Source organism: Lepidochelys kempii, chromosome 2 (genome assembly GCF_965140285.1).
Source record: "Lepidochelys kempii isolate rLepKem1 chromosome 2, rLepKem1.hap1, whole genome shotgun sequence".
Lineage (NCBI taxonomy): Eukaryota > Metazoa > Chordata > Testudines > Cheloniidae > Lepidochelys > Lepidochelys kempii.
Window position 1 is genome coordinate 191874899 of NC_136381.1, and position 18808 is coordinate 191893706.

At 41.8% G+C, this 18808-nt stretch overlaps 1 protein-coding gene across 1 annotated transcript in view; it reads left to right on the plus strand.

The window, feature by feature from the left end:
- Positions 1 to 18808, plus strand: part of CPNE4 (copine 4) — a 335322-nt gene that overhangs the window by 187727 nt on the left and 128787 nt on the right. Inside the window, exon 4 of the mRNA XM_073333242.2 lies at positions 8005 to 8184. Coding sequence (XP_073189343.1) covers positions 8005 to 8184 — 180 coding nt within the window. The remainder of the gene's footprint in view (positions 1 to 8004; positions 8185 to 18808) is intronic.

The following is an 18808-nucleotide window of genomic DNA, read 5'->3' on the forward strand; positions in this document are numbered from 1 at the left end:
TGGCTGAGAGCAGTGAGTGCAAAGCTATATAAGCAAAATTATGGAAAGAAACATTTATATTAAAAAAAATCATTTTAAATTTTAAAGCAAAGTACAGATTTAAAGGGAAATCTGTATCTAGCAGGAACCAGCAGCATAGCATTCTTTCCCCATTGAACTGATCTAATTCTTATCACAACAATTCTCTCTCATATGCTTGCTACTTCTCAGGATTTCATATGGAGGATGTGGGAGATGCCTGTATTGTTTTACTAATATGATATGTTCATCTGTCTGTTTTATTGTGTTTACGTTGGTTGCTATATGATTACACAGAGGTTAATTCCTCCAGGACTGGTTTGCAGGTAGACAGGAAAGTGGACAAATGCTTCTAATTGCTGCACATTCACTGATAATTAAAGAACAATGCAGAGAGAACTCTTTGGAAGTCCATCTCAGAGCAGACCTGGTAGTGGTGCTCAAAGGAACTTTGAGGGGGTTAGAAACTTGTCAGCAGTTTAAGAGCAGGGGAGAGAGGGAGCCAGAGACTGCAGGTTACCGCCCCCCCCCCAAGGTTGGGGTACATGGGATAAAGTAGGCCTATCGAAGCTTTAGATAAAATAGAAGTGCATAGGGATGTCTTGCAGGGCACCCTAATTTAGTTGGGCTTGCTGAGCAATCAGGGTTGGTACACACAGTGCTGTATCCCAAGACCCAGTCAGAGAGGGTCAGCTAGTGCGATTGTACTCAGAGACTGAGAGGAATACAATGAGCAGTTAATCCCAAACATGTGACAGGCTGGGTTTAGTGATTGTGCTACTAGCTGTAGCATTGTTTTCTTTGAGATAAATTTTAGCAACAGGCAGAACTGCTGACATGGATCAAGCACGCATATAGCTGCCATTAATTTCTTTTGAAAATTCATCCCACTCTTATACATTATTATACATGCAATGTCTCGCTTGATAGTAGCCCAAAATAGCAGGTGGCACAAGTGTTGGGGTCCAACAAGTCTTAAGGCCACAGGCATGACCCTATTATTGGTGGTATCTTTAAGAAGTAGGGTTGTTGGGTGTCCAGTTTGTGACTGGAACTCCCGCTCTAAAAGGGACCCTGGCGGCTCCGGTCAGCAATGCTGACTGGGCCTTTAAGTCTGGTTGGCAGCGCAGCAGGGCTGGCAGGCTTCCTGCCTGTCTCCGCATAGCTGTCAGCAAGTGGCTGGCATGTCCGGCTCCTAGGCGAAAGGGCGGCCAGGGGAGCTCTGAGCGCTGCCCCCTCCCTCAGGCGCCGCCCGGAGCGCCGGCTCCACAGCTCCCACTGGCCAGGAACCGCAGCTAATGGGAGCTGAGATTGGGTGGCACTTGCGGGCAGGGGCAGCACGCTAAGCCCCCCTGGCCATCCCTCTGCCTAGAAGTCGGAGGGAAATGTCACCACTTCCCAGGAGCCACCTGAGGTCAGCACCACCCGGAGCCCACACCCCGAATCCCCTCTCATACCCCAATCCCCTGCCCCAGCCCTGAGTTCCCTCCTGCACCCAAACTCCCTCCCAGAGTGTGTTGCCAAATGTCCCAGCACCTGAATTCAGCAGGGCCGACAGGTATTGAGGTGAGCTATGGCAGACTAAAACAAGTAAGCCTTACCCTGAGTCTCCTGATGGACACTGCCATGTTCTAGGAAAATGGCCTCTTTAGTGATACCAGCTAAAAGCTGGGACACCTATGAGAGCCTGTAAACCAGTTTCCCTCACATTTTCCTATGGGTTGCGCAATCATTAAAAGAACTTCCATATTTTGAAATTAAACCTACCTGCTAGGATACTTCACTTGGAAAAGAATAGATTCCCCAACGGCTATAGTTAATGACAATCTTGCATTTATATAGCACCTTTCATGCCAAAGGATCCCAAAGTGATTGGAATATATATATACTTGAATCACTTCACCCATCACTGTTTCTCTAGCGTGGAACGCAGCTGCTGTCTAATCATGTACAGTTACACAACAGTCAGTCAGGAAGTGACGAAGAATGCTGTTTCTGAGCTGAGGGACACTGCGGGCCTTTCCAAGCAAGGTGCAGCATAATTGTGAAATATGCTGACAAAGTTAAACCAGAGACAAGTTAGACTAATGGGGTTGATGCTATTGTAAAGTGCTGACTGCCGAGAGGAGCTGGCAGCTCATGAAGAATTATATAGCTTGTGGTGTTATTGACATTGCTTCTCTCCATATAGATTTTTTGCATAATGCAATATTCTGACATGCTGGCATGATGTATTATCTCAATAACATGGAAAGCTTGGGAAATTCAGAAAAATGGGCTTTATTATAATACAATATATGTCAAGGGAAGGATTTCAGTCAACCACAGGCCTGAAAAAACAGATGTTTTCCTTTCACAAATGACACTTGGATTCTTATTGTCTCTCTCCAGCCACATCCCTCCATTTGCATGAAGTGCACTCTCTTGAACAGTCTCTTTTTAGCTCTGCCCTTGAACACTTAGGCCTAAATCCTGCTGCTTTCTGCACTGACACAAGGAAAGAGGAAAGGGAACTATCCCTGTGGCTGCATAATAGTGCTGATGAGAGAGTGCCAAGGAAGATTTCTTAGATTCTAGCTGCAGAGGTCTTACATACTCCTGAAAGAGGCCCTTTGAAATGGTCAATTTGTTAAGCAGTGTGCTTGCCATTAACTTGATGGATAATTTATGAAATTTACAAGGAATTGGTTTAGTAGATTAAATTAAAGAAAACTTTGGGTGAAGGAAAGGGTTTAAAGATGTTTTGGATGTTTTCACTGAAGTTGGCGCATGGTTGTGCGAAAGGACCATTCATCTGCAAGCGGATCGGATCACTTTCAGTTCAGAAGAAACCCAAATGATTGGTTGTGAGTAGAGCTTTGGTCCACCGAAAACTATATGTGAATGTAACACAAATTCACTTAGTTTTGGCCATTCCCTCCCTCCTCCCCCCAGATTTAGGCACCATTTACCAAATGCAGAAGGTTGTTTCTCCCTTTATAGGCTTTAGCTCAGTGGTTAGTGCACTCGTCTTTTTCAATCCCGTCGGTAGGGATTTGAACTTGGGTCTCTCCTACATGGTAGAAGAGTATCCCAACCCCTCAGTTACAGGATAGCCTGGGGTGGCTTTTTCTCACTCTCTCCTGTAGAAGGTGTTTCACTTACTTGAATATTCATTGGGCCAGAGAAAGAGCATTAGAATGACTCTGTATCCCAGTGGTTAGGACACTCCCCTTAGAGGTGAGAGACACAAATCTTTTCATGTCACTGCTCCAAGAACTATTTAATTATTTATACACAGTGGAAGAGCTTTAGCAGGAGAGACTGAGAGAGTCCTACACCAGGATATCCCATAACCCAGTGGTTAGGGCCCTCTCCTGCAGTATGGGACTCCCATCTTCAAATTCCTTGTCCACGTCAGGCAAAGGGTGAGGGAGTCTAACCTGGGTCTCCCACATCCTGGGTGAATGCCTGACCCAGGCATTCACTGGGCAAAAGTTTATAAGGAAGGCTTCTCCAGCTCTTCCTCCTTTCGCTGCTACCATTTTGTGGATCAAGGCCTTTCATTTACTTTGCTTTCATGTTAAAAACAGTCTAGAAACTAAACAATTTTGACAACTTTTTTCAAATTGCTGATTTTTTAATTTTTATTTTATTTTAAATTTTTGGATTTGGTTTGGGTCAAACCGTTTGTGTTTTTTCACAACTGCCAGTGAATCAAAAAAAAAAAAAAAAAAGCAGTTATTCGCCCAGCTCTAGTTGTGAGTTTCTCTACTTCGAACATTAGGTCAAATTCATGTCATTGAACTGACTGACAGCCTCAGAGATGGAGCCTTTTGCCACTATGTGAGTCATTTGAATTCAGATCCCTTTGGCAGTGAGTTGAGACTGAAAGTTACTGCAATTTAAAGACTGCTTGATAGCCTGTGTGAAGAGATTTGGTGGTCTCTCTCTGTGCAGTGATTAGGGGACAGTGTGCATAAAATGGGTTGCACCATCATTCTTTGGCAATCTAAGCCAGTGGTTCTCAACCAGGTATACATATACCCTGGGGGTATACACAGGCCTTCCAGGGGGTACATCAACTCTTCTAGATATTTGCCTAGTTTTACAATAGGCTACATAAAATGCATTAGCGAAGTTAGTACAAACTAAAATTTCATACAGACAACGACTTGTTTACATTGCTCTGTATGCTATACGCTGAAATGTAAATACAATATTTATAGTCCGATTGATTTATTTTCTAATTATATGATGAAAATGAGAAAGTCAGCAATTTTTCAGTAACAGTGTGCTGTGATACTTTTGTATTTTTATGTCTGATATTGTAAGCAAATAGTTTTTAAGTGAGGTGAAACTTGGGGGTATGCAAGACACATCTGACTCCTGAAAGGGGTACAGTAGTCTGGAAAGGTCGAGAGCCACTGGTCTAAGCAAAGAGATCCCAAGAATGAAATGGATGAGGAGACTGAGCCTCTCTCCTCTAGTGGTGGTAGGACCCGACTGGACTCTCTGTAGTACTGCAAGGTATATTGGCAGGGCCATGTGAGGATACTGCAGTGGTGTTAGTAGTGGTGCAACTGTTTGATAAATAAATGAATTAATTCAATGATTTTTATCTCCAGAGCTGTTAATCTGGCACCTTTCATGAGCACAAATCATTCAGAGCATTAAAATAAATCTGTGTTACCACAGACTCCTTGTCATGGTTCAGGGCAGCTGCACTTGTGTTCCCCCTCTGTGGTCCAGAAAGGGCACCCACTCTTAGGCTTCTGGCTCCCAGCCATCACCTCTCTTGGACAGAGACACGCACTTCTCTCACGCCTGATTGGGATATTTCCAGGCTGCACAGCTCCCTGCCTACGCCGTGAATTCTCCAGAAAGGCATACTACCTAAACAGGCCTGCTTTGCATTCTCCTCAGAAGCTTTGAACAGCGTAATTGCCCACAGCTGTAAGGTACCACACAGCTTTTTCCTAAGCAAGCACATGTATGCGTAAGGTGAAAGCATTACAGAGAAAACACATTAAAGCAATAAAAGAACCTACACACATGCTAATAAGCATACCAAAGATAACCCAAACCCCAAAAGGGTTTTTTCTATGGCTACAAATTCATAACATCGTTTGCTCAGAACCAGAACCCTCAATTGCTGCTTTATACAGTTTGGGCCTTTGATCTTGGGAACAGGTGATCAGCAAACAATGGGCTTCTCCTCGGGGCAGAGCTTCAAAAGGTTGGGTCCAGAGATGAGAATTTGCATTCCCCTCCTCCCAAGTATTTCCTAGGAAACACACTCAACTACAAGTTCACTTTGTCTGGCATATCATTTAAAAGACTCCTTAAAAACTCATACCACTTCCCAGGGTTTATGTTAGTCAGGTCTCCTCCCTACACGTTACATACAATCCCTCAATCATATGTAAACATTTGCATTTTTAATACAATGAACTCCTAAAATACTTAAACTTAAATCAGTAAGGTTTGTCCAGGATATTGCAAGAAATTGCCATGTCTGTCACACTCCTCACTTTTTTTATTCTTCATGCTTTTGATTTACTGTACTCTTTTCATGTCTTTATTGATTGCCACTTCTTGAGCTATTATGGCATTTTCTCTCTGGGAGCTTAAGCAAGCATTTGCCTTTTTGCCCATTACTGATGTTGTTCACCAAGGATTAGACAAAGGAACCCATCTCTCTTCCCTAAGAGATAGAATCTGTCACTTCTGTTGTCGAATGAGTGACTGGCATGCCCATGTCTACCTCATTTTCGAACTGGTTCCTTTAATCTTACAGAATTATTTGTTTTTTTCGGGACTAGGACAAAGTGTGTGGAAAATAGAAATTGTTCCATTGCTTGCAGTGTAACCAATAATGCAGCAGAATGAGAAGCAGCAAAAACTACTTCTAAGATTAGAAACCAGGTACTGTATTTGTAGGTGTGAGTAAAGTACTTTCTGAGCACTCTTATGAAGACACAGCAATACGTTTTGATCTGATAGAGTTTCTTGCACAATTTTAGGGAATGGGGCAGAGGCATGAGCATCCCTCAGATACTCTCAGTATGTGATTTACTAGTGAGAAAAACATGAATACATTTTATATATTACTCTCCAAGAGCCTGATTCTCCCAGCCCCTACTCATACAAGTAATTCCAAATGAATACCTTTAAAAGCTTTCCTCTTTCCCCCACCCATTTAATTTTTCTTTGTGACTTTGCTGCTTTGCAAATGCTAAGCTGATAGCACTGGATACTGTAATCCTTTAACTATCTACAGAACAGTTGGTCTAGGTAGCAGTAGTGTAGGTTACTTCATACTTCACCAATATTCTCAGTGTGGTCTGAAGGGACTACTTCTGGGATGCCCGATCTCTAGGTTTCATCACGCTCTCCAAGTATGAATTTTATTATGCATCTTTACAGCCCATGGCCTCTCTGCTGAGATCAGGTGTTTAATTTTGCCAATTGGTGTGTGTGTGTGAGTGAGTGTGTGTGTGTGAGAGAGAGAGAGAGAGAGAGTTAAAAGTTACACAGTGGTTGGTGAAGAGCAGCAGTCAGTATTGTTCTTGTTATCTTTGTTACATGAGAGCACAAGGTTAGGAAGAAAGGGGTAAAGGTGATAACATATCCATTAGACTCAGTCCCCCTTCCTTTTATTCTTTAAAAAAGGCTATGAATATAAAGCCACCCAGTGAAGTAACAAAGTTCAAGGTTAAAGGAACACTGCAAAGATAAAAATGATATCTTTTTGAAAGTCCTGACCAGTGGATAGAAAAGCAACTTCATCCTGGGTGTAGTTCCATTAACGACAATGGAGTTGCAGTGAAGATGTATATAGGGTATAGACCTTAATTTACTTTTCACTGTGCTGTTTGTTAATTTGTTGCATTTCATTCAGCATGCACTGCTCTCTTTCACTCACTGTGTCTAGTCAATTTCATGTTCTCCTGCATTTCTGAGTTTGACTACTGAGAGCACTGTGGCTCCTCACAGGTGCAATGCATCTCTCTCTATCGTTACGTTGTCCCCCTGTCCCCTTTCCTGTATCTGTTTATTCACTCATTGAATATTGCCTAGAACTTATACTGTGAGCTCTCTGGTACTGGGTTTGCATTATTTCTTAAAACTACACCTAGTTCAATGGTGGCCTAAGTGTTTTTTGGAAACTGTCTTATAAAACCAGAAACAATATATAGTAATGTGTCGTCTTTGGGTTTCCAAGAATATAGGAAATTTCTTAAATCTACCTCACTCCTGTTTTCACATGAGAACGCTGCTATTAACATTAGGGGGTCGCACACTTTGTAGCTTGTATAGGCCTAACTTATTGCACTCGCCAAAGGCTCCTTTCATCCCTCCGTTCTCCCCCAGAAGCTCCCTGTGTGTCACACACCCATCCCCCTCGAGTTAAGGGACTCCATGCAACTCCAGTCTCCCCATGTCAGGGAATCCTGTGTGCCCTCCGTTCCCTCTGTCTCCCATTCATGAGCCCCCCCATCTCTTCCCTGTGCCGGTGGCTCTTTGTGCACCCTCATTCCTACGTCCCCTTATGCCCTACAGTACACTCTTCTGCCCCAGTGGTAGGGGCTCTGTGTATCCCCATTCCCACCTTCCCCCATACCAGGGTCCCCAAATGTCCCCCACCTACTGGAGTTCTACGTGATCCCATTCTCCTCATACCAGGATATGATTGGACGTGACATTCAAAAGTTATGTTACAAAAGACAGTCCGACAGACAGACAGAGAAATGCCATTGAGTTGCATGTAAAGCCTCACAAGCTCAGCCAATTAGCTTATTAAACCTTTTTTTAAAATAAAAGCCAAGCACATTTTGTATCTAAACTACTGTCTCTTTTTAAAGATTCTTCATTCACGTAAGTGGAGTGTAATTTTGTTTTTTAATTTCGCTTTCAATTTGGTTCATGTTGGAGCCCATTACTAACAGAGTAAGAAGTCAGTGAGACAAATTCTCTTACTTTTTGGGGGGTTTTTTTTGGCAGGTTGACAGGACAGAAGTGATTCGAACCTGTATAAATCCAATCTTCTCCAAGTTATTCACAGTGGACTTCTACTTTGAAGAGGTTCAGCGGCTACGGTTTGAAGTCCATGACATTAGCAGCAACCACAATGGACTGAAAGACGCAGATTTTCTTGGTGGCATGGAATGCACTCTTGGACAAGTAGGTGTCTCCCTCCTTTTCCCCCCCTACCCTCTTCTGTTAGTATCAGTACTAAATATATTGCTTTGCTGAAAGACCCATTGATTTTATCACATCTGATGAATTTCACTCATTCTCCTTCACCACTTTGGTGCTTTATACTGGACTAATACAGAGAGGCATTGTTGATTTGAACCTTCTTCAGGTGCACCTGGGACATACAAGGCTACGACGCTTGATCCAGTTAAGTTAAGGGCCCTCTTCTGCCACACTTACACTGAGCAGTACTGCATTGCTCAAGTAGCCTCATTAAAATTAGCGAAATTGCTTTGGGAGTAAGCTATTAATCATATGAGTACATGGCACATACAGCAAAGACTTAGGAACCTACTTAACTTTGCTCACATGGGTGAGTAAATGGGACTGCTAGCTTTCTTGTAGTAAAGTAGGTGGGAAAATGTTGTCAGAATTGGGGCCAACATGAGTCAGGGTGGCAGAATCAGGTCCCAACTGAGCAATGCATATGTGTGACAGTGCATGCTTATGTAAAAAGAGACACAAGCAGCCTGTGGCAGGGTTTCTTTCTAAATGGCGGGCTTTTTGCTCTGAAGGGTTGAGGTATATCGGATCCCGGCTTTATTCCTGATAAGAGTACTAAGGACGGTCTTAGACTTGTTAAGTCACCATGCACCAGCTGAGCTGAATGTAAATGAACATTTTGTGGTTAGGAGTAACATATCCTACACTGCGAGCTGGCAAGGAGCTTTGTGAAGCTCTGGTTTGGATTACACTTCCACTTAAACTTGTAACAGGAACTTTATTGCTTTCCACAGAAGAAGCAGCTGCTTTCACTACCCTCCCCACCCCAGGAATTCCTCCCTGTCCTCCTTGTTGTTGTTCAGGAAAAGCAGAAGCAATTGAAGATTACTGTCAGGAATCTTGAATCACAGAGGCATCCTTTGAATCTCAAGGATGCTAGAAGGAATGGTTTGTCAGGAAAATCCAAATGATTACCTGAAGAAGAGCTCTGTGTAAGCACCAAAGCTTCTCTCTTTCCCCAACAGAAGTTGGTCAAATAAAAGATATGACCTCACCCACCTTGTCTCTGATTACAGGCAGTTTTATCTACAAGCACCATCAGTAAGACTACGATTTTGTCGCGGAATCCATGACTTCCAAAGACCTCTGTGACTTCAGCCCTGGCAGCTGGGAACTGCAGGGTCCCGCTGCCTCCTGCAGTGGCACGGAGCTGTGAGGTACTCCTGTCGCATGAGGCAGCGGGCCCCCAAGCTCCGAGCCACCATGGACAGCGGGGGTACCTTGCAACTTCCAGCTGCCGTGGGCCAGGGGGATCCCCGCAGCTCCCTGCCCATGATAGTGGGGCAGGTGGACCCCCACAGCTCCCACCGCTGAGGGGTGGGAAGGGGGACACTGGAATTCTGAGTCCCCTCAGGTGGTGGGGGCCCCGGACCTCCCAATCACCTGGCAGCTGCCTAGCCCCTTCCCATTATATCACAGATATTTTTAGTCAAAGTTAGGGACAGATCACAGGCTTCTGTGAATTTTTCTTTATTGCCCGTGACCTGTCCATGACTTTGACTAAAAATATCCATGACAAAATCTTAGCCTTAACCATCTGCAATGTGCTGGAGGTGACTCTCAGGAGCCCCTTGATAAAAATCCACCACCAAACTCGAGGGAGGATTGGGTTGATTTCCCTGCTTTGGATACTGCTATATCATCCCTGCCAAACATGACTTCTTTTGTGGGAGTCATAAAAAATACTTCTGAAAGAGCATATGTGTTTCTTTTCGAACGGTCAAGACTACACCAAGTGGCAGGAACTTTCAAAATGGGCACAATGGGACAGCTAAATCTGTTAGAATTTACAGTAGCCTTGTGGCTGCTCTAAATTATACTGGGGTTGTTTTGGTCCCAGGATCAGAAAAGAGGAGCCACCTCCCTTCTTCCCCCCTTCTCCTCAGCTGCACAGCACAGCGGAGTATTTGGCCCTATAAATGTTTGCCAAGATATAAAAGAAAGGTTCCAGAGGAAGGAAAGGTTTCTCATTGGTTTTATAAAACAAATATGTATAGATTTGTAGTTTGGGGAGATTAACAGGGATGATGGGTAATTAGGATCTTTAAATGCATGATAAACCATGTTCTTTTTGGCAGTGCTTTTGAGGGCATTTTGTGGCTTCAGTCAAAGAAAAGGAGCTGTTTATAGAGAGGAAAAAGAAATATAGAAAATGATGTATTACATTTTTTTTCTTTCTTAACTGGTTTTAAAATGCAAAAACCTCATTGTTGCCGCCATTCGCAAAAACATGCCCTTATAATGATTCTGCCTCTATAAATAACACACAGCTGGCTTGGTTGTGGTGTAATTTTACTGTTAATGGTAACCAAGAAAAAATAATAATAACTTGGAATCTGACCACAGAAATGTAGCCTTGAAGTTTCTGATAACATAGCTGGGCTGTTTGTGTTTTTAAATTTTGCATAATTCATCAACTCTTTTACAAATATGATATTAGCAGTGGAATTGATACTCAAATGGAGCTAAATATGAGAAAATCTTGCAACAGGGATTCTACATACCCCATTTACTCCAGCACTTAGCAGTTTTCTGTAATTACTGTATTTTGTAGGATGATAATGGGGTGGCTGCTGTTCTTCAGCTAACTTAGACATGAATTTGTTGCTACACTGCAATTTAAGGGGTGCATAAAACATTATGATTTTTTGTGCCTGTCTATCAATTCAGTTTCTTTCCCATCACAAATAGGAGATGTTATATGAAACATAGGATAGGCTTTGGGTTCTTATACGTAGTCTAAAAGACTTAAGTTTTTTTCATAAATGTGCCATGTTTCATTCTTTTGTTCCAGGTAGAGTTTGACCAAAAAGAAATTAACCATTACCTGAATCTGTGTTAGGTTATCTTTTATATGTGCACTAAACCTGCACTTTTTTTATATGTGCACTAAACCTGTAATACTCCCTTCGAAAAGCAAGATCTATAGGAATCATGTTAGTCAAAGATGATAGATGATGATTTAGCTCATTTGGGAAGGCAACACACTACTTGCTCTAACCAGACAAAAGTGGGTATCTCTTTCTTCAGAGATACTCAGAAACTTCTAAGCCTGCAACCAATGATTAATTTGTAATGAAAGGTGCCAGGGCTCAAACAATTAGGTGTTGGGGCCCAAGTAATGTTTTTACATTCATAACTGATGCAGCAAGCCTAAACGTGCCAGGGCTATGAACTCCCAAGCCTAGAGTGCTGGGGCTCAGCCCTGGCAAGCCATGGCACTAATTAAGCACTGCCTGCAACCATATTACCATCAGATGTGATCTTGTCACATGTCATATACCAAAAGCAATGTTGGGCCTTGGACGGAAGACTTGGACAATCCAAGTACTTCAGGAAGTGAGGCTGGTAGCATTCTTCTTCGTGATTCAGCACTGAACCAATATCCCCACACAGTGATGAGGGCAATGAGATGCAGCCTGTTAGGCTCTGATCACTTAGAATCATGAATGATCCCACTGAACTTTTAACAAAAGTAGGAGTGTTAGTTCCAATGTGCTGACAAGATCATTCTGCCTGCCTACAGGTGAATCTCTCAAGTAGTAACATATTGGCATGGAATCATTATTTGTAGCTGGAAGGCTAAGTGTTGATACATGCAGCGTACCTTTCAGATTACTAGGCTATTTGTAGGCAAATATAAGAAAGAGCAACAGGTTGCTGTGTGCAATTAGGGAAAAGTCAGTATGCTAAATAGAGACATTTACTTCAAAGTTTTTTTTTTCTCCCCACTCTTAACAGTAGCCCTTTCAAATAAAACAGCAGCAGTCTTCCTGATGGTTACAGGTTTAAAAAATAATATTTAAAATCTTTTCTGCCTTCAGAGGCAACAGCATATCTGATCTGAGCTGTTGAGCCAGGCTCTCCACTCTGAAATGGCCTTTCAATGTCATGTTTTTTCTTCACTTCCACTTATATTCCATGCAAAAATTAGTGGCACATTAATACAATGCTACATTGCGAGATAAAGCTTTAAAAGTTAGGAAATTCTAAAGGTTAATGTTAAAAGGTCAAGTTGAATTCTGCCTATTTGTTAACATTGCCTTAAAATATGCCCTCTCTTTAGATCCCCTAATATATAAAAGATCATACAAACGGAAATTTCTTATACAGCTTACATATGTGGGATGTACTGTGCTGTACTACACCAGTTAAGTTTTCCAGCAAATATTACTTCATTTCTAAGGGCTTGTCTACAAGGCAAGTTATTGCACAGCAAGCTGGGGTGTGAATCTACAGCGCACTAGCTTGCTGTGTAGTTACATCCCGTGTGGGTGCTGATACAGCACAGCAAAAGTCCCAGAGTGTGGCTGAGCACTGCTGCTTTGAAGTAGCCGTTGAACGCTGAGCCGCATTCTGGAACTTTCACTGTGCCGTAGCAGGGCCCTCACAGGACCTTACTGCGCGGAAAACTGGTGCACTGTAGTTTCACACCCTGGCTTGCCATGTAGACAAGCCCTAAGTTTAATGTGCAAAACTAACATTTAGTAATAGAACTCTGTCAGTTGCAAAAGTCACTACAGACAAACAGATGCCAGTTCCTGTCAAGATTTTACACTGTGCTGTAGTGAGAATCCCAAGATATTTTCAGTAAATGAATCTTGAAGAAGAAACATATTCATAATTTTTATAGGTTGCTTTTTGCAGCAATGCACAAACCCTGACGCATGAAAGCATGAAAGTTCCTTGATTTAGAGCCCATTTTGAGCTTGTTTAAGAATAGAACCCATAACACCAAACAAGCCAAATTTGATGTTTCTAGCTCCAGTCCAAGTTTTAGTTACCTGAGTGCAAAATTTCTAATCGGAATGTATTTCTAATCAGAATTTAAACATATAGCTGAACTTTCTGGACTAAAGCTTTCCAGAATAATTCAGGGTTGGGAGGAGACCAATGCAGCAGGTTCTGCCTGGGTCTGCAGTCAGCCCTAGTGAGGGAGGAACAGTGCTGCTAGAGCGAGAGAGGATGTCATCTGGCTCCATAGTTGTCGCCAGAGCAGAACAGGTTCCTGCTGGTCAGGACAAGGGGCAGAGCTTAGGGGCTCCTCTGGGTTCTGCTTCTACCCTCTGGTATTTCTGTCTGACTGAGGTGAAAGAAATTGATACTACTTTCCCAATCACCACTCACCAATGCGACCAGAATGAAACATCACTCTCAGTGGATCTTCATATGATTGTCCTTCTCCTGTCTCACTGCTTCGTTAAGCAGTGAAATGATTAGTAATGTTAACAATTAAATTATCATCTTTGGGCATCTGTGTTAACTCTCCAGTTAGGCAGAGCACATCTCTCAATTTCAGGCAATTGTTTCAGGCTTTCTGTTAACTCAGGCAGATATCTTTGCATCAGTTACACTTGGTTCAGATTGTGAAAGTGTTCTCCATAACAATAAGGACAATACATATTTTTTTTCAAATGCAAGCTGAGATACCAGAGAAAGATTTCAGGCTTTAAAAAGAAGTGCCACTTCAAACTCACCCACCATGATTTGTCCCAGTTGAAGCCCTGCTCTACTCTCAGCAGTGGCTGTATTTTTCACATCTCTGCTGCCACTTGATTGCTCAAAGTAACTATGCTCATATGTGCATGTAATGTTCTTAATTAGAGCTCAGTGAATAATGGAGTTTTCAGTTCTCTGGCAATTCTGAAAAAATTGGTGTGTGTGGCAGGGGGAGAAATCATTCAGAGATTAACAGAAATTGAATTTTTTCAAAATTTATGGCAAATCGAAAAGTTTAAAAAAAAATTGTTTCGGGCCAAACCAAACTTTTTATTCTCCCCAAACCAAAAAGTTTTGGTTTGATTTTGAGCATTTTTAAACATTTTCAAATTTTTAAAAGATAAAAATGAAGGGAATTTTTAAACAAAAAGTCATTTTGAACTGAAAAATTTAATTTTGAAAAAAAAACAAAAACCTTTTGCTGAAACAATTTGGCAGGGTTGATATGAATTCATGAAATGTTTTGGAGTCACCGAATCTGCATTTTTTGCCAAAACATTTCAGTCAAAACATTTGCCCAGCTCTATTCTTAATGTTTATGAACTAATGAAGTTGGTATAGAAAAACTCCCAGATAGCTCTCTGGTTTCATGACCCATCACAACCAGCCCTCCACAGGCATAACTGTTTTCAGGATTAGGCCCTAAGCTTGTCCCCAGAAAACTGGGTAGTTTAAGTACAGAAATGTTAAATAAATAAAGAAAGAAAATAAACTATTGCACTTTATCACTTTGCCTTTTGTCGTAGCGAGCAGCATCCCCGGAGAACAGCTACAGCTGCCGTCAAGCAGATGTTTGCGTCCCTGTATGGCATGAATCTGAGCAAATATTATTTTGGGATGTAGTACCCCCCCCGACCCCCGTACTTCCCCCACCACACACACACATTTTATTAAGGATCATGCTGCTTGATAATAATTGTCACTACTTCACATATACTTTTAATACTATTTGTCATTAACAGGATTATGCACTTGAAGATAATTAATCCACTTTCAGCCACTGCTCTCAAGTTGGAAAAAGGCTAAAAGATCCATGATTATACCTGAATTAATTTAAATTCTATTTAATAGAAATAGTCTGTGTAAGAATAGTGGAGAAATAGACTGAAGACTACTCTTATGCTGCAAAAGACATAGGACCAGATTTTTAAGGGTATTTAGGCATCTAAAAATGAAGATAGGCGCTTGCCTATATATTTAGGCACCTAAATACCACTAAAAATCTGGCCTGTGCTCTCTTCAGAATGAAGTAATTGAATTCATTAATGGGCTGAATAATGTACTTTGTGGGACGTGAATGCCATTTTATTCCTGCTGGCTCAGAGTGCTGTAAAATTATCCCATGCAGCAATCTTGTTAGCTTTCTTCTACTAACTGTTTAAAATCCTTCTGTAATCCTTAGGGGGCCTAGTTTAGTCATTCTTTTGTATTGGAGTGTTCCACGTGATCTTTCAAGTTATAATGTTTCCAGTATGGCATGAAACTCAGAGGCTTATGTTATCGGAATACTTTTCACAGTTCTTGACGCTTTGTTTTACATATTGCATCTTTTATATGAATGACTGCATTGATCTTTGAAAAATTAATGAATTAAAACTGCTTTTCCCAAAGAGCTAGAGGCCCACACACTAAATTAATTTCAAACCATTTTATAATATTGATAAACCCTTTCAAACAATATCATTGGGTCCTGTTATGTTATGGTTGTTGGCACTGATTTTTTCCCCCTCAATATCCTGTTCTGACTGGCTGGCTGCTGTCATTGTTTAAAATCAATAGCAAATAGGAAAAAGCCTTAATTCATCTCTAAACATGCTGTGGACTGATCAGTACAATAGGCTTCAAATCCAATCTTGAAGTCTGGAAGTTGCATGTGTTATGGAGAACGTAATCCATAAAGTGGGGCTGGATACAGCAGCAGTGGAGAGAGAGGGTTGACAATAATGTAATGGGGAGAGGTCTACAGAGTGTGAACGTGAGTAGGTCAGTTCTTTTAATCTTATCTTAATGAACCATTGTTCCAAATATGGGTGAAACATCAACAACCCTCAGCATTTTAACTGGGGGGGGGAAGGGCATTGTGTGTGTTAGGGGGCTTATTCCTTCACCCACTTACTTCCCTGGTCCTTCTCGCATGAACAGAGAGCAACAATACCCAAAGTCCAAAGGTGCAAACAATTCGATGTTTATTGGGGTGAACTTCCAGCAAGAATGATTCCAGTTTCCTTCCTTAGTGTCCCCCTTCCCAGCTCTGACACCACAGAGCCTTACACCTGTGTCCCTGTTCCCATTCCTGCCCTTAGCCAAACATGATTCCAATTTCCCCACCCCCATTCCCTGTTCCCATTTCCCCCTTTAGCAAAACATGATTCCAATTTCCCCACCCCCATTCCCTGTTCCCATTTCCCCCCTTAGCAAAACATGATTCCAATTTCCCCACCCCCGTTCCCTGTTCCCATTTCCATCTCTGCACACACACACACCCACTCACTTCCTGACTGACTGCAGACTATATAGTAAAACTTGAGTTCTGCTTAGCTATACCTTAACCAATCATTTTACTGAAATTTAACTAACCAATCCCAACATATTGTAACATGATTATGTATCCAATTATATCCCACCACCTTAATTAGTTTACACCCAGCAAAATTAATTTTACAGCAGACAGGAACAATCACAGAACCAGACAGAGATTATACAGACAAACAATGGGGAAATGGGGTATACTTGATTTTCCTACACATTGTGAGCGGAGTGGTCACTTTGGATAAGCTATTACCAGCTGGAGAGTGAGTTTGTGTGTGTGGTTTTTGGAGGGGGGTGGGGGGGCGAGAAAACCTGGATTTGTGCTGGAAATGGCCCACCTTGATTATCATACACATTTTAAAGAGAGTGGTCACTTTGGATGGTCTATTACCAGCAGGAGAGTGAGTTTGTGTGTGTGTGGGGGGGGGAGGGTGAGAAAACCTGGATTTGTGCTGGAAATGGCCCAACTTGATGATCACTTTAGATAAGCTATTACCAGCAGGAGAGTGGGGTGGGAGGAGGTATTGTTTCATGGTCTCTGTAAATATAATGTCTTCTGCAGTTTCCACAGTATGCATCCGATGAAGTGAGCTGTAGTTCACGAAAGCTCATGCTCAAATAAATTGGTTAGTCTCTAAGGTGCCACAAGTACTCCTTTTCTTTTTGCGAATACAGACTAACACGGCTGTTACTCTGAAACAGAAATGAGGATTTCACATCCCAGCTATTGATAAGTGAGTTCTTGCCAGACAGGATGCTATCAAACTAAGTTTCCTTGTACATCTTCTAGGCACTTCCCTTTCTCTGGAGGATTGTATTCCTAACAGCCCAATAGCACCTTATTTCAATGTGACTAGTTTGGAATGTGAGGATGTGACCGGTCGCTTCCCAGCTTATGGCTGCCTCTGTTGCTAAGCCAAAGATTTTAGCCTAAGCACAGGGCCTCAGACTGTCACAGTAAGAGAAGGACCTTACACTGGCAGACTGTGATTTTGATTCTTTCTTTTATACCTATAACGAGCTAAGTGATAAGAATACACCTAAATTCTTAGAGTGTAGGCCTTTACAGACAGGCCTGGATATCTATATCCTAACAGTGTGTGTCTACAATAAAATTAAATGTGGTAAGGGGTGAAATAGTGAAAGTAAACCTCTACCCCGATATAATGCTGTGCTCAGGAGCCAAAAAATCTTACCGCGTTAGAGGTGAAACCGCATTACATTGAACTTGCTTTGATCCACTGGAGAGCCCCCCTTACCCCCCCCCCCTGCCGAGCACTGCTTTACCGCGTTGTATCAGAATTCGTGTTATATTGGGTCGCGTTATATCGGGGTAGAGGTGTATGCTATTACTTTAACTGCTAAGCAGGACGTGTGCATGTATACACACACACACACACCAGTGTAGACATAGTATAAAGGTGCTTTCTACAGGTATTGCTATTGTTCATCTAAGAAAGAGATAAGTCAGGGGTCTGGACATTCCACAGCTACTAAATTATTTTTTGTTTTTACTGTGGTTCTCTCATGAGCTTTAGCTGACACACTAGATTACCAGTCTAGCCTTTGAACCTCCAGATACCAGAGTTCATATCCTGGCATATGTCACAAATGAAAATGATCTTGGACATTTATCCCAGTCAATTTTGTGCACATCTTAAAACCACTTCTACCACTACACTGCTTGGCAGCTTGGCATGCTTGGTAATTGCTTGTCAAAAAAGGACCAAAGCTCACGTAACAGATATTGTAGGTTAATTCTGATGTACAGTGCCAGAGCTTTTTATGGGAAGTTGGCACTATACACAATCATTGCCAATGCCATAGATCTTCACTGTCACAACTTCTATATTCCCCACAGGTTTTTTTTGAAAAAACAAAAACAAAACAAAACAGGCAGAGCAAGCTTTCATACCATTTTAAACTGGAGCTGGGATCAAAGTGCAAAATGTGGATCCAGATTTAATCACCTCAAGATCCAGAGTTTTAGTTTGGGCGCATCTCTCTCCTTAACACATTGGGCCAGATTTTGAGCTCAGGTACAGCAATGCAAGCCCAGAGTGTCTTCAAAGGAGTTTTTTCAGTGTAACCGATCTTAGAATTTGGCCTTAATGTTAAAGATCTTGAAATCCGGATGAAGCTACTTTCTAATTTGCGTATATTTGAATATGCATAATATCATTACGTGTCTGGTGTTTTTTTCTTTAAATGGAACATTGGTTTTTTTCTACTCTATTTCCAGTTCTCAGTACAATATCAGGGACCTCATGAAAATGTATTTAAAATCTGCTGGGAAATACAGGGTCCAATCAGCCCCCCAATATCTGTTTTGTAGAAAGAGAAAATTTTTCACTTTCTGTGCCACTTCTTCACATCGCTGTTGCCGAAACACCTTTTCCCCTAAAGTTTTCAATTGTGAATTGCTGAAGTAGGAGTCAAACCAAAGACGTCTAACAAACAAAAGACTTCTGATAAATGCCTTGCCTTTGGCCATATTGCAAGTTCAACCATCTCTTTG